The sequence below is a fragment of the Cololabis saira genome, chromosome 16 (genome assembly GCF_033807715.1).
Source record: "Cololabis saira isolate AMF1-May2022 chromosome 16, fColSai1.1, whole genome shotgun sequence".
Taxonomy (NCBI): domain Eukaryota; kingdom Metazoa; phylum Chordata; class Actinopteri; order Beloniformes; family Belonidae; genus Cololabis; species Cololabis saira.
In genome coordinates, this window is record NC_084602.1 from 15,660,918 (window position 1) to 15,677,005 (window position 16,088).

General features: G+C 42.1%; 1 protein-coding gene across 1 annotated transcript in view; it reads left to right on the forward strand.

The window, feature by feature from the left end:
- The window catches only part of LOC133462631 (glutamate receptor ionotropic, NMDA 3B-like), a 149,632-nt gene that overhangs the window by 96,022 nt on the left and 37,522 nt on the right, over nt 1–16,088 (forward strand). Inside the window, exons 3-7 of the mRNA XM_061743962.1 lie at nt 1,782–2,278; nt 3,662–3,933; nt 5,413–5,649; nt 12,214–12,360; nt 12,637–12,782. Of these exons, the coding sequence (XP_061599946.1) occupies nt 1,782–2,278; nt 3,662–3,933; nt 5,413–5,649; nt 12,214–12,360; nt 12,637–12,782 (1,299 nt within the window). The remainder of the gene's footprint in view (nt 1–1,781; nt 2,279–3,661; nt 3,934–5,412; nt 5,650–12,213; nt 12,361–12,636; nt 12,783–16,088) is intronic.

The following is a 16,088-nucleotide window of genomic DNA, read 5'->3' on the forward strand; positions in this document are numbered from 1 at the left end:
CACAGCTGCCACGCTGATTCCATCTTCACGGGAAAGATTAAAACCATCGAAACGAGCAAGTCTTGTATCATCCCCAACGCACAGGAGAAGACAGAGGCAGTGAAGTCTCTCCAGAACGAAAAGAGATGGAGTGATAAAAGAACCAGACACAGGCTTGGGACATTCTTATAGAGTCATCACTTACTGTCCACTCGACTGACATTCAGTCTGGGTGTTTGAGCCGGGACCAGGTGCAAGTGAGACGAGACCATCCCTCTCTGACACTGCTGGCTAACTTATCAAGTTGCTTTGACATTCACAATCATTCTTTCAACACATCCTCTGGCCTGATGGAACAAAACGACCCGTAAGACCGGAAAAGGAAAGGTGGTGTTGCTTGAAAGCGTGCCGCACACTCCTATCTCACGGTCTCATCTGCAGACGTGAATCCAAAGGCACTGCAGGATGTGAGAAATGGGTGTTTGTGCATCCTTGCCCAGATAAGAGATGTAAAGTAAAGCCTCCATGGTTGTTTGACTTTATTTTTTATTTTCTCCTGTGGCCAGCGAAAGCCATTACGGTATGAGTTTGGAGCGGGTCAGCCTGATGAATCTACTGTCTATGAGATATGATGATTCAGCCCGGCTTTTACCATGAGTGATTCCAGCTTAGGGCGAGCCTTGCACTTCAGCTTTATGGTTGCAGAGACAAAGAGAGCCGCTGATGTGGAAGCATAAATTAATGCAGAATGTGATGGGAATGGCTCTAAGATCAGGGACTTTTTTTAATCGGGTTCTTCAGAATTCTGGCGAGGCTGACATGAATTTAAATGGGATGACGGGGGCCACTGAACAAATCCACACGTAAAAACACACAAACCCTTACAAGTTGTCTCGGAGGAGGGGCTAATGATGCACGGGGTCAATTTAGTCCGTTCATTATCCCATGCCCATGCTGTGAATGATGACGAAATCTCTCCAGCAGACGTCAGAGTCGGGCCTTATCACTCCGTAGATCTAACGTGGAGACGGAAGCAGAGGAAGGAGGAAAGTGAGAATAATACAGAGAGCAGGGGGGGAGGGGGGTTCTTTTTCAGCTCAACTATCCTTTTTCCATTTACAGAAAAAAAAATATTTCCATTTCAAGCCTCGACCCAGACTTCATTTATTGTTTCTGGTTCATCACCCAAACCAAATGCAGTGATCCCTGTACACGTTAACATTTAAAGAGCCACTGCTATGATTTACAACTTTCTTACCACCTCTGGAGCAAGTTCTATTTCATCCCATCAAGACGTGATGAAACAGTATTTGCATGCCACACCGAGACATTACCCAACTATATCCAAATGATCAAATACTAAGGTCTGAGCTAGCAATTCCCCATGTGGATTAAGAGGCCAGTGCAGCGATATACAGTATGTATGAATGGGGAAGGCTCTGCCTAATGCAATGCAAAGACTGACGCAGGGCCGCCAGACGAGTGAGACGAATAGCAATGACTGTCTGTATGGACTCACAAATAGGATGAGATCCTCATTGCACTGCATTAACTTTTAATTATTACTCTCTGGAAGATGCAATTCGCCATCTGAGACCAGACCTCCTATAGCTCCGTAACCCAACTGTGCCCATCTGCGCCCACATTCCTATCTTTTGCCTTAATTTTAATCAAGTTGCTGATGTAATTTCAGCCAACATTTGTAGAGTCAGTAATCTTCTGTGCATGTGTCGTCCTATTTTTCACTTCGATTATCTCTGGATTAATTTTTTTTCCCCTTTTTTCTTTCTCTCTCTCTTGAGGTTTCTCTCCAACACTTCTTTCACCGGGGCCACAGGACTGATCCAAGTGGATGCCGGTGTCTCTCGGATCCTGTCCTCTCAGCTGTTCCATGTGTGGAGTCTAAAGAGAGGGGCTCTGGGCCAGCCAGCTTGGGTGACCGTAGGCCAATGGACCCGCGGCCAACTGGACTTGGAAGGGGACATCATGGGATTGGTGGGTGGGCTCGGGAACAGTCAGGGACAGGGCCTCGGGGCTGGTGTGCGGGGAGGAGATGGACAGGGGAACAGTAATGTGGGAGGCCGCTGGAGGCCAGGACTTCCCGTTGAGGGAAACCGACTCAGAGTGGTGACGCTGGTTGAACATCCATTTGTCTTCACACGAGAGGTGGACGAGGACGGACTCTGTCCAGCCGGTCAGCTCTGTCTGGACCCTAGAACCAACCGATCCGACATCATCCAGAGCCTCTACAATCAGCTTCATAACCCAAACGCTACAACAGTGGACTTGGAGGGCGTCGGTGAGTTCAGTTTTTTTTGTTTTGATATTTTTATTAGGGGGTAAGGCACAGTTGAACAGGAATAAACAAAAAAAGATATACAGTCTACCTCCTTTTTTTTTTTTTTTTGATTAAGAACAGAACAAAGAATCCACACAAAATAATGACAAATACATGAAAATTATTATATTCTTATATATAAGTACTATTTAAGTATTAAAGCTAAACAGTATGAATTAAAAAATAGACGAATAAAAAGGGGGAGAAAAAAAAGAAAACAAAAAAAACCCAAAGCAAAAAAAAAAAAACCCAAAAACAAAAGAAAAGTAAATAAATAAAAAATAAAATAAAAAATAAAAAGGAGGAAGAAAGAGAGGAATGAGAGAAGAGAGGGAGGGGGGATCCGTCAATCAGGAGGCAGGGACTGGAGAGAGTGGAAGAATGTAAGAAAGGGAAGGTGAGTTCATTTTTGGGATTTTTCCATCATATACTACGCTGAAGTATAACTTACTGTACAATTTTATAATTTATAATATCCTCTCTTAAGAAAACGTTGACACTTTTTTTTATTATTATTCTTAAGCATCTATACCGCACATCAAGACTAAGGTGTATTTTTGAAGTGTTATCCATAAGGGATGATGGATGGTGAGCGCAGTTAAGAAATATATCAGGTTCAGTGTCGAGGGCTCATCTCCACAGCTGCATCTCAATTTCATGAATGAAGAGCATGAAAGACCTTACATCAATAAGAGATGAAGACTGCTCTATCAAAGATACATCAGGTGCAACATTTGACTCAAGAGATTACCGGGCAACTATATAGCCCACAGCTTGACAGTAGAATACAACCGACTTTTACTTTTCTTTTTTTTTATGCTTGAATCTACAGATTGGAAGCTTAAGACTGCAGATGACATTTGCTTACAAGCTGATGCAGGAGCTGGTTTGGCCGATGTCTCCCCTTAAAATATTTGCCTGGTGAAATAACTCCATATGCCATAGCTTGTGCTTGGACGACTGCAGCCACCTGTGCCAAGCAAAAGGAGCTGACACACTCTGATTAACGTAAATTATAGAAAGAGGAGTTAAATCAAGGAAAAAGCGGCAAGAAGTGCATTTCATATCACCAGTCCCTTCTCTCTTTTTTTTTTTTAATAAGTATTTTATGGGTTGTTAATTTTTTGAATCTCAGTATGTCATGTTAATAAATGTAGTCCTAGCCACGGTGCCAGGGTCATTAAAAATGTCTAAGCTCAAGTGTCTTTTGATGATCCATCAGCAATTTTCATGATTCATTGCTGTGGACAAATTCCCCAAATGTGCAAACCGTGCACTTCCAAAGCATCCATATAAGTGTCCAAGTGAATACATTTTAAATCATCCTCACTTCCTTGCTCCCAGATTTGCCAGACGACCTGAGGAAATGCTGCTACGGATACTGCATAGACCTGCTGGAGAAGCTCGCAGAAGACATGGGCTTCAGCTTCGACCTGTATATCGTGGGAGACGGGAAGTACGGCGCGTCGAGCGGGACGGGGCGCTGGACCGGGCTCGTGGGGGATCTGCTAAGCGGTGCCGCCGACATGGCCGTCACCTCTTTCTCTATTAACTCTGCCAGGAGCAGAGTCATCGATTTCACGTCACCCTTCTACTCCACCAGCCTGGGCATTTTGGTACGGCTGCTTGAAGTCATCATTAATTTGTTGACGTTCCACATTTGCATTTTTATGACTTTAGGAGACACAGGGCATGCTGTTAAAATATATCCAGTGACAGCATCACAGTCTTCAGTGTTCTTCTCTGTCTCTGCCATTATTTCAGTATTATCTTCTTAATTTCTCCCTTCTGAGCCCCTAATCCTGGGCTTCTGGTGAGAAAGGGGGGGGTTCGCTCTTTGAGCAGTTATGACTTTGTGGAGTTTTCACTGAACATGTTAATTATAAAAAGATCAAATAGAGAGTCAGCTTAAAGGTCCCATATGCAGTTTTCATCCCTATTCATATTGATTGAGTACAATGGAGTTGTTTACTTTGATTCCAACTCGAGAAGTCTTGGATCTCTTATAGCGCTGACAATTTAGACGTGGAACGTACTAGATTAAATGTACGAGGTTATTATTGGGCTGAGACGGTTGTAAACCTGTTGATTATATCATACAAGCATTGTGTGTTTATTAATCTGTTATCACTGCAATCATTCTGATAAAAATATGAAAACGGCAATATCAAACAAAAGGGGGGAAAAACACCCCCTAAAATGATAATATAACAGTATTTCTCCAGTAATGTGTCTGGTATCCAAAGAAAATGTCATTTCATATATTCACTTGCTATTCTACATTAAAAGGATAATGTTAAAATAATCAAGTGAATATGATTAATATTCTACAGAAAATTTTAATTACACTTTTCATAATTGTAGGTTTATTAGGTAATTGGGTAATAATTATTTTTCACATATTTGAACCCTTTTTTCCTAATTATAACGCTTCAACCTTGGCAAATTTGGGGAAAATAAATGTTTACTTATCATCTATTGTGATCACGGAGAAGCCTTTTACTGTTTTTAAGAAACTATTTCCCTGAAATACATCAACTGGAAATCATCTTACCAAACCACAAAGGATGAATATTAATAACACGTTGCTTAACAATTGAAAAGAAAAATCTCTTTATTCCGGGACGCATACTTAATTGGAGACAGAAACAAAACGATTCATGCCTGTGAGTAGAAAATGACGTTAATGCCCACAATTACACATCGAGACGTTTGTCTAGAAACATCTTCCCAAAATGTTGAGGGCTTTAGAGGGTTAATCTGCAGTTGTAATTACTGCCTGCAAAAGCAGAAAGTAAGGGCAAAAAAACAACTATTTATCGCTCAATGTTGGACTTAAAATGACATCTGAGTATAAGACAGTTTATGTTGAAACTCAAGAATGGCATGTGTAACTTTTTAAGAGTTTGTAATAAAATATATCTCCAGATGAAAATGAGAATCACACATGTTTTAAAACGAACTGCGAACTGCGAGATGTTTCAGACCGTAAGCTGAATTATCGTCACAGTTTTGCTTGTACCGCCCGTTCAGACTTGAGCGCTTGAGTGACTGAATGCACCAAGTCGGTCTCCTGTGTGTTTGTGGCCTTCCAGGTTCGCAGCCGAGACACCGCAGCTCCCATCGGAGCCTTTATGTGGCCACTCCACTGGTCCATGTGGGTGGGCATTTTCGTCACGCTGCATCTCACAGCGCTCTTCCTCACCTTGTATGAGTGGAACAGCCCCTTCGGCATGACGCCCCACGGCAGGAACAGGCTGCGCGTCTTCTCCTACTCCTCCGCCCTCAATCTCTGCTACGCAATACTGTTTGGACGCACCGTCGCCACCAAGGTAAAGAAACTCCCCTCTCCCTGATGGATAGACATCATGCCGTGTTGAGCAGAAAATAGAAATTGCTCAAAAAGGGAAGGGGGTGGAAGAGATGTGCATTATGGGAATGAGTGCACAAATGACAAAGGATGAGGGGGATGGGAGGGGGTGCATGGGAAAGATGATAGAGATTGCCAAAGAAAAGAAAAGATTGATAGGGTAGAGGTTAAGAGGAAAAGCAGTGATGAAGTGGGAAGGTAAAGGAAGAATGATGCACATGCGGGGAGGGACAGGGGAAAGGGTAAGTGCTGACAGAGACTTAGGAGTTATGATGGGGATGATGGGGAAGGATGGAGGTGGTAAAAGAGGTAGAGATCACAGGTCAACCCCCCCCTAAGTAGTCAGAGACAAAGTTTAAAACAGGAAGGCAGGAATGAGAGCTGGTTAAAGGTATGAAGGGTGAGACGAAGGAGGGCAGAGTCGGGAGGCTGACAGCAAGATGGAGGGATGGGGCTGAAAGGGCAGGTGTAGAAATGAGAGAAGGAACAGTTTTGGGCCGATGTGAAGAGGAGAAGGCGTGTGAGTGGGCAAAGTTGCCGAGCAACAAAAAAAAAAAGCTGGTAGGAGTGAAAAATTTGATTTGTTTTTGTCCGTTAATAAATATGCAACTACGTGAAAAAGCAATCTGTTTTCCCTTCAAATATAAACAGAAATGCAACTTATTTCCATGTTGTCTGAAATAAATACGAAAATATATTGAATGTACCTTTTGCAGTAACAGCGTTCTCCTCAAACGTGTCAGATTTGACAGATTGCGCCACACCCACAGTCACGCACAACCAACCACCAACCATTTGAATAATGACTCCCTCCTCTGCATTCTTTGTTTTTCTAAGTCTTCCAAAATCCATCATCGTAATAACTCCTGGCTGCTCTTGAAATGTTCAGGCTGCGGTGTCATTTCCTAAAATTACGCCTGTCCGCTCTGAGAGCGCGCAGCTCGTCACCATATTTCTTTAAATGCATAATCACGCTCCGTCCCCAGAACGGGGGCGACGTAGATGACTTCGGAGGAAGAGAGGCAGCGGGAAAGACGTCCCCGCGGCTGAAAGGTCACACCGTTGCTCTTGAGCACTGGAAATGTGTCGGTTAACAGTTGTGGTCATTAGCAGCGATTCGTGACCCGTTGAAATTTCCTTCAACGGCGCTCTGAACCTCCGGTTGCTGAGTCAGAGCCAGGCTGTGACGTTAATCAGGCTCTGAGGAGGAGAGGGAGGGTAAATCGATCGCTAAACCTTTATTGGAGGGTTCAGTTTTAATATTTGATTTAATCTATCATTGCATCCATTAGCTGGATCCACTTTATTCAGTGGAGGGTTATGGAGAGCTGGAACCTTTCCCAGTTGATGGCGGGCGAGAGGCTGAGCGCACCCTGAGCACATCGCCAGACTATCGCAGGGCTTGTACCCTTAAAGTAATATTTGAAACATATTTACGGGCCAAATATTTCCAATTGTCCCAAAACAAAAACACATGAGCAAGTGAAAGCAGCAGATCATTGGGTTTCTGTTATTGGCTGCTCTCCTCGGCCTACTATTCACAGGGGTAATTGAGCGTTTCCCCCAAGGCCAAGGAGCATCATAAACCAGGCTGAGCTACTGCACTGGCCATGAAGTGCTAAATGCAACAATAAATTGAAATTAAATTTAAATGAAATTCATTCATTCACTTATTTTCCACACCTGCTTCAGTCCTGCTCAGGGTCACAGGGGCCCAATGGAGCATATCCCCGCCATCAACGGGCAAGAGGTAAAACCCGGTCACCAGTCTGTCACAGGGTCACTTAAAAATAAGTTTTCACAAAACACAGCAATGTAATGTTTACTTCTTTGGAGAATATTTTTATCCAAAGTGAATTAAAAGTGAAGTCTTACAGGAAAAGTGGGAGTCACCATCTTTCTCAGGAATTTCTCAGGGATTGAACCCTCAACTCTCTCGATACTGCGTCAGCCAATCACTGACAGGGGAAGGTTTGTGCTTATGCTTGTGGGAAGTTGGGGAGTGGGTGCTTGGGAGAGTTCATGATGGGGCGTTCACAGGAATCGTGGTGGGAGGGGACGGAGGAGAATGGATTGCTTACCCTCCCTTTAACAAAGGTTACTCTGGACGAGGGTGGATGCATGAATGAGTCCTGCACGGGCCTAAATGAGGAAATATATTAACAAAATGAATGTGTAGCGCAATGAGCTGCTCTGGCCACCCCCCCAAAACAGGAGGTAAAGACGGAGGAAGAACAGTGCAGCGTGAGATGCTGCATGTTGTCACGTTTCCATCACCGCTGGAAACCTTTAAACCAAAATATCATAAATGTCGCAAAAATCTTTTCATGCTTTCACGAGGGGGTTTTCAGACGTGTCGATAGTCCACTTTAATCCCATCCCACTTGAATCCCATTTGCACGGCTCCTGCATCACTGGGTGTAACAAAGATGTGAAGCCTGTAATTACCAGCTGGTTTTGGCCTGATTTATATGATCCAGTTGTGCTGCAACACTGCTTAATCATTGCATTACTGCATTACATAAGGACGTATTTGCCCAGTCGTCCACTGCTTTCATCCTCTGTTGACTATTTTCACAAAACCGTCCAAAACGAAATATGTTTCCATCCATCTCCTCCAAAGTTGAGATCTTCTTCATTGCAGGCATTAAAAAGAGAAACACAGATCAACAGAAACACCTGTGTCCCGCAGAGGCACTTTGTCTCCATATTAGAATTGTCACTTTTGTTTTGTGAAAAAAGTGTAATGGAAGCCCACCATGTCTGGACGTGGGGGGGCAATGAACATATACTCAAAGGGGCTATTGAGACAAAGGTGTGAACCGTCAGGCGAGATGAGAACAAAGGAGGTCAAGCGAGAGCTTAAATCACAAAGAAAAAGCAGCCGATTCTCAAAACCAAGTACACGTCTGGCAGTTCGTATTTGACAAGTAAAACTCGGGGGAACGTACTTCGGACGATGCATTTGATGACTTGATGATATCTGAACTGGCAGGCGAAGACGTATTCAGTTTAGACAAGATGTTTGAACACTAAATGATCACTAAATATGTTTAAAAATGTGTTCTGTGACACAACAAGTACGTTATAACTCATGTCGACGAGTAGACCATCAGACTAAAGCAGGAACTTAAGCAACAAAACAGAGAGATAAAAGAAAACAAAAAAACAGGGGAAGAAGAAAATTAAAGGAAAAACAAAGGAACATGAGAATAGAAATTTGACATTGTAACAGTTTCCTTCAGTTTTGTGCTTTTTTCTTTGGTCATTGAGCTGTTTTTAATATATTAATAGTTTTTATTTGCATATTTCAATTGGAGCCAAGGAGCCAGATGCTGTTCTGAACAGTTGGAAACACTGTGTTCATCATTTTGTGGCTGTTTTCATTTTTTACTGTTGCTTTGTCATCTTTTCTGAATTAATTTAGATTTTTCTGTTTGTGCTCCCTGGGATTCACACCTCCATTCACGATTGGTCACGTGCACTGTGAAGACACTCTCAGGATGCAGCCTCACATTCACAATCCTTTCCTGTTTTTAATTGTAGACCTTTAGCAACCATTGTCGAAAGCAACTGGGATCATACGATGTTGCGCTAACACATCAGCTAAAAGCCCATCTTGTGAAAGGAAAATAGGCTTTTTGAACACGAACAAGTGTGTTGGCTAAGCTGTCAAAGTGAGGGTGTAAGAGTGAAGCTATTTTAAATTCTGCTTGAAAAGCTCTACTTTGAACAACGCTTCGTTTCTTCCACACGCCTCATCAGCTGTGAGGATGCTGACATTTTGCATGGCAATAGCAGCTGAAGGCTCATTATTTAAGATTGTTTGTTGCCATTTAGCTGCCGCTTTTAGATAATGGCTCTTTTACAGGATTCCCACCCTAAGTCCATTCATCTAAACTTTATTTGTATAGCACTTTTCAAGCAGACATGCATCCTAAAGAGCTTTATAGAGCGAAAGGAAACAATAAAAGGACACCAGCGTGGATTGCAAAATGAAATATAAAAGATTAAAAGATTCAACAACTCCTTCAAATGTAATTTGCAATGTAACTCATGCAACAGAAGTGGTTTGACAATGCTGATGAGACCGGCTGAGTGAGCCTTTCAAAAGACTTGTAATTATTTATAATAATGCTTGGATTAAATGGCATAAATGAATTGGTATTAGCTGTCAACCTACCTACTGTCGGAGTCGAGAGCCTTTTAAAAGCTCGTTCGGGTATAGGATGTATTCAGAGTACAGAAATCAGACAGACACATCATGCAGGTTGACAAGTGTATTAAAGCCCTAAACGTAACGTGATCCGTTGTAAAAAAGATTTTTTTTCAGGGTGACCTTTCTTTCCAAAAGCATTAATGGACTTGTTATGCTCACAGTGTGTGTGTGCCATCTTCCCCCTTTCTCCCTTTTTCATTAACAAACCAATTATGCAGAGTTTAACAGACTTGGAGCTCCTTTGCAATAATGAGTTATAACTTTAGTTGTATAATTATTGTGTCATTAATATCAAACCGTTAAAATTTGTGGTTTATTTAAGTGTATTTTTACTGGATGAAATGTTCATTTACACCTATGTTCCTCTGGATTTGTTTATGCAAGCAGAACATTTAAAGGAAGGATACTTTTGGATGTATCACACAATTTTTCCTCTTCTTTTTCCCTTTTTAGAGGTCATTAATAACGGCTCATATGTTTTCTGCCTCCTCCTCTTTCACACCAACCAGCTGCTTCACCTCTTTCACCGCATCCAGGAATCTCTTCCTTGGTCCTCCCCTTTCCCTCCTGCCTGGCAGCCCCGTCTCCAGCATCCTTCCACCAGTGTATTCATTATCCTCCCTTTTTGTGTCTAGGCCATCTCAGTCGAGCTTCTCTCACTTTATCTCCAAGGCGCCTAACCCTGACTGATGTGCTCGTCCGTGATCCGACTCATCCTCCTCACTCCCAATGACAATCTTAACATCCTCAGCTCTGCCACCTCCAGCTCTGTGGGTGGATTTCTTGTCTTGTGGACCTTTCCCTTTACTCTGGCTGCTACTCTTCTCACAGATAACTCCACGCACTCCTCTCCACCCATTCCACCCTGCCTTCCTTCTCTTCTTCCCACTCCTCATTGCTCTTAACAGTTGAGCTCTTAAATTAAACTGCACCCTCTTGGCATTTTTAACTTTCTACACGTTTCCCTATCATTTACAAATATGTATTTCATCTCACTTTGAAAAAGTCCCAGTCTGGGCCAGAATTGGGCTCCAGCACTTTAGAAATCACTTAGAAAAACTTTTGCACCCTTGAAACGGCACCAGAGTCAAAACGGGGCTGGAGATGGTCCTTCTTTTGATGCAATAGTTTATTCCCAAAACACGGGGAATGAACTTGAGTCAGCTCTATAGCAGACTGACATCTGTGTAATTACACACACTTTTATATTCTCAATGGCAGCTCACATCTTGTTCTGTTTCCAAAAACACAATATTCGATTAGACTTAATTATAACACATGAGCCCACGTTCTATAGGTTGAGTTATAGCCAATAATAACCGGTGTCAGACTGGTTAGTGGACGTCTGGGCAGGCTATTTATCCACCACTTGTCCTCTGGCTGGATGAAACGGTGCCAAACAAGCTTGAGACTCATGCACTCTTCCTCTGTGGTGCCCTTATACCCAGAACAAATCATGGAGCATTTTTTAAGTCTTTTACCTCAAGGGCATTAATATACTTAGTCTGATATATCATATCATTTTCGAGTCATTTCAGTTTAGTCTCGAATCATGGTACCTCGTTTCTTGGTAGTGCATCACACTAAAGTATAGTCTGTAGTCACGTGGTATAGACAGTAAATATTTAGTGAGGCTCATAATATAGATGTTAATCTTCAATAAAAGGTCAAGGCGTCACTACTTCACTTGCTACTGACCTTCCTTCCTCCTCTCTCCAGCATGTACTCTATCACTACCTCTCCAGGGTTCTTTCGCCCGCTCCCTACTCTCACCACAGCTTACAATCTCATCTGCAAACACCCTAATGTATGGAGACTCCCCATCTGCCATCCTGATCTGTCACCGTAGTATCAAGAAGCGGTCCAGGGAGTCTGGGACTGATCCTCGGTGCAGTCCCACTTCCATCTGTTACCCATCTGTTACACCTGCTCCCACTTCACACCTCCCCGCTCTCCTGCTGGGTCCTGTGCCACTCTAACATACTTTCCTGCCACTCCAGACTTCCTCCTACAATACTACAATGTGTCCCTCCGAGCTCGGCCATACGCTTTCTCTGACTCTATAAAGATACAGGGCAGCACCTTCGGACCTTCCCCGTACTTCGCCATCCATCTTTCTCAAAGCAAACGCTGTTGTTAATTTACTCTGTATAGCTCTGTGTTGTCACTTGCTTTAGTGTTTATGTGGATAAAATACATTTTTATGAAGGGATTATGTTATAATAATCATGAAATGTTTGTTGTTGTTGCAGTGTTTTAATTAAACCAAAGGAAAAAAACATTTTATGCCATTCATCTCCTCTGCAGACTCCTAAATGCTGGACGGGGCGCTTCTTGATGAATCTGTGGGCTATTTTCTGCTTACTGGTGCTCTCCAGCTATACCGCCAACCTTGCTGCCGTCATGGTTGGGGAGAAGACCTTCGAGCAGGTTTCAGGAATCCACGACGACAAGGTTAGGCTGCATACAGTGGCACAGACTTGGAAATGCATTGATGTCTACAAAGTCCACACACACATATAAACAAACCATGTAAACACTTTCTAATCTGACACAAGGAAGAGTTAATGAGTTAGGAGTTGAATTATTCGTGAAGGATTATTGCTTTTCAAATACATAAATCAAGTTGGGAGTTCAGGGCTGCACTGGATTTAATTTATTTCTCTCTCTCATCTCCGTTCCGATCCTCACCATCTCCTCCACCCTCACCATATTGTGTCACTTCCCCAGCTCCACCACCCCTCCCTGGGCTTTCGTTTTGGGACAGTGAGGGAGAGCAGCGCCGAAGATTACATGAAGAAGAGTTTCCCAGAGATGCACGACTACATGAGACGCTTCAACCAGCCCACCACCCCAGAAGGTGTACACATGTTAAAGTAAGGCACAAGACCAGCCCTTTATGAAGACGTAAACCAAGCCTATTTAAAGCAATTAGAATGAAATCAGGCCCTAAACGCGCTCTTCAGATTTACATCTGTGGCTGTTTATCTTCTGCACGCTCAGTTTTCATGCACAACAATTCTTTCCTCTGAGAAATGGTGCAAATACAACAAATTTACAGCTGCCGGGGGCAATTTTTATATAAAAACGACTTGATTTTTCAGAGAGACAGAAATTTGCATGTACTATTTCAATCATATCTTACAGATTTACGGAATATATTTAAATTTTGAAATCAACAGCAGAGATTTAAACCTATCTTTATGCAAGTTTGCATAACGATTTACCTTTTTTTGCTTTTTTACCTCTGTAATTTTGTGTCTAACTCATTTGTTTTCATATTATGTAAAACACACTGTTTTTGCAATTGCATCTGTCACAGATGCAAAGTAATACCCTTGGCTTCATGCTTTTGGTGCATTACCTATTATATTTTTTTAAATAAATAAATAAGAAAATAAACACTTGAGATCAAGGTATTAGTGAGGTAAAAACCTCACAAATTTTATTCAGCTCCTTGCAATTTAAAAGGGAAAATGGGTTTCTTCTTGGGAAATGGGTGGTTGAGTGTAGTTGGGACTAAGAATCAGGGACAGACTGACATAATTAACGCTGAAGATGAATGATTCAATGGGATGTTGAATAGGGGCAGTAAAAAGATGAAAGCGAGGAGGCAGGGCAGGTTTATCTTTAAACAGGATATAATTCACACGGGCTGTTAAAGCGTTTTACTTACAGCTTTAAATAACATAAAGGAGATACAGTACAAGGCACGGAAAGCTCAAATATAAGGATATGAGATGATGAAAATGTATCTGCTCTTGGGTTGAAGGCTGTAATATGACACCAGAAAGCTATGCTTATAAACATTACATACATGTGTGTAAGAATTATGTATGATGTGGTGGAGTCAAAACAAAGACAAAGACTTTATAAGAAAAACTGGACAAATCCACTATGACATCACTCACTTGAGTTTTTAAGAGTTCTTTTGCAGCTTCTTTTTCATTTTATTGTCCACCAGCAGGCCTGAATCTGTAGTGCATTTGCTGCAAGTTAGCTAAGCCATTTGGCTGGCTTAGCTTATGCTAACCTATGATGCTAAATTATATTACTTTGTATTCATTATTAACACATTTGGCCAAAATTCCTGATTTCAAATGTTGCTTCGAAAATAGAGAGCTGAAATACTAGGGGTTTGCTGTGACCCGAAGTCGCTCCGCCTGCCACGCGTGGGGGAAGGCTGGGGGACAGGCGACTGTGGGCATCATGGTGAACATCGGGTGGGTTCCAGACGACCGCCTGGAGTTATCGTTTCAGCTCTGGTCGCAGTTGTTTAGGATGTCGGCCAACTTCAAAGATTCCTGAAGTGTTCTGAGGTGAAAGTTGTTCAAACAGAGGACCCAACGGCTGCTGGAGATTGAAGCTGATGAACTTGGGACAGTCCCACTTACGTCCTCCGGTTAGCTGTAGCCAGCAGCCGTCAAATAGAAGCAAAGATAGCTGCATTGCTAAACTTTACATTGGAACCCTTGTAGGCAGTCCAACACCAGTCGCAGGGGTCCCTGAATATAACAGCACAACAAGCCTTATTATCTTCAAATGTGAGTGTGCTCGGGGAGATCTTTTTTCACAGCTCAGAAGTCAAGTCCAGTTAGTGCTAAATAGCTAAAGTGATGACAGCTAGCCACTGGCTAAGCCAAACCAGTCGCAGGGCATTTGAACCAAATTGTAAAAATGCTTGTTTCTGCTGCAACATCGGACATTTACAATGGGGCTCATAGGAAGTTTGACTTGCTTTTGGAACCATGTCCTAGTGGACATTCAAGGAACTGCAATTTCTCTAAGTTTTCATTAAACTCAGAAAAGTGGGTGTAAGCTCTTGATTCAAATATAACTAACCAGTTCAACTCAGCTCGGTTCAGCTCATCCCTTTTTACAATCACCTTTACAGACATGACTGAGTGCATTTACATGAACAACAATACTTCTTTTTTTTTTTTCTTTTGAGCAAAAAATAATTTATTCTAAATTTCCCTGTTAGGAAAAAAATGATACATTACATAAGACATTTTCGACTGAAAAAAGCAGCACAACAATACTTCTTAATTAGAATAAGCCAATACTATCGATCATAAACTGCCATGTAAACAGCTACCTTCATCTTGATTAGATGGTCATCAATAATTGCTCTGAGACATGCCGAGTATGTTGATCATAGTCACATTAAGACATGTAAAAGTATCCAAGTTTAGTTTCCAAGACGAGCCTCCAGCCTCAGTAGCTGATTAGTTTCCATGTGCTTTAAAGCTGAATAGACCTCGGTGTCATCAGGATTAAACAGTAAATGTATTTCATGTGTCCTGATGGTAATACCTAAAGAAGGTAATTGGAAGGAAAAAAAAGACCTGGTCCCAGTCCAGAATCCTGCAGACCCATGAACAGCTCTGGTATACGTACAGGAGACATTATTTAAATGCATGAACTTGAATCTACCACTTAAGGTTTTAATCAAACTAGATTTTTAAGCAGTTGTTTGATTACATCTAACTGAAAGGCTCTTGTACATGGCGGATGAACAGATGTAGATTGTTCTGCTTGAGTACAGATATGATTATTAGGGGTAGAACATTGCTGGGACGAGGTCCAACAGACATCTTTATGGTTTAAAAGCCCCTAAAGAGTTGACATTAACTACAAGCAAATTATCAAATGCCAATGCATAGACACTGCAATGTCCCGGTTTGATCATAGTCTGGATCTTTATTTTGAGCATGTCGAGAGTTATTTTAAGCACTCTGAACCCGTCCTTTAAACTTCCACATCTGAAACGTCATTTATTTTTCTAGCTTACTCCAGCAGCTGTAATGAGCGCAGTGGTTTCTGGCAGTCTGAGAGGTCTTCCTTCCTCCCTCTGAAGTTAGATTTTACTGCTGATTACTGTGCCAGTAAAGCAGGATAAGAGTGACGACACATAAATCTCTACCATTAGTGGCCGTGTCCGACATTCGCTTTCATTTGCACCTCTAGATGGCTGCCTGAATTCTTCTCTTATCGTCTATATATTTCTAACTGCCGTTTATCTCGTTAGGTTTTCAAGTCTGGGGAAGCGTATTTTCAGTAAATGTAAAATCTGTCTTCAGAAACTTTTATCAAAAGACAAGTGCGCTCAGAAAGTACAGGGATAACTGAAATCTATTTGTCCTTGCTTCACACTGCACTGAACGCGAGAACAATACTCC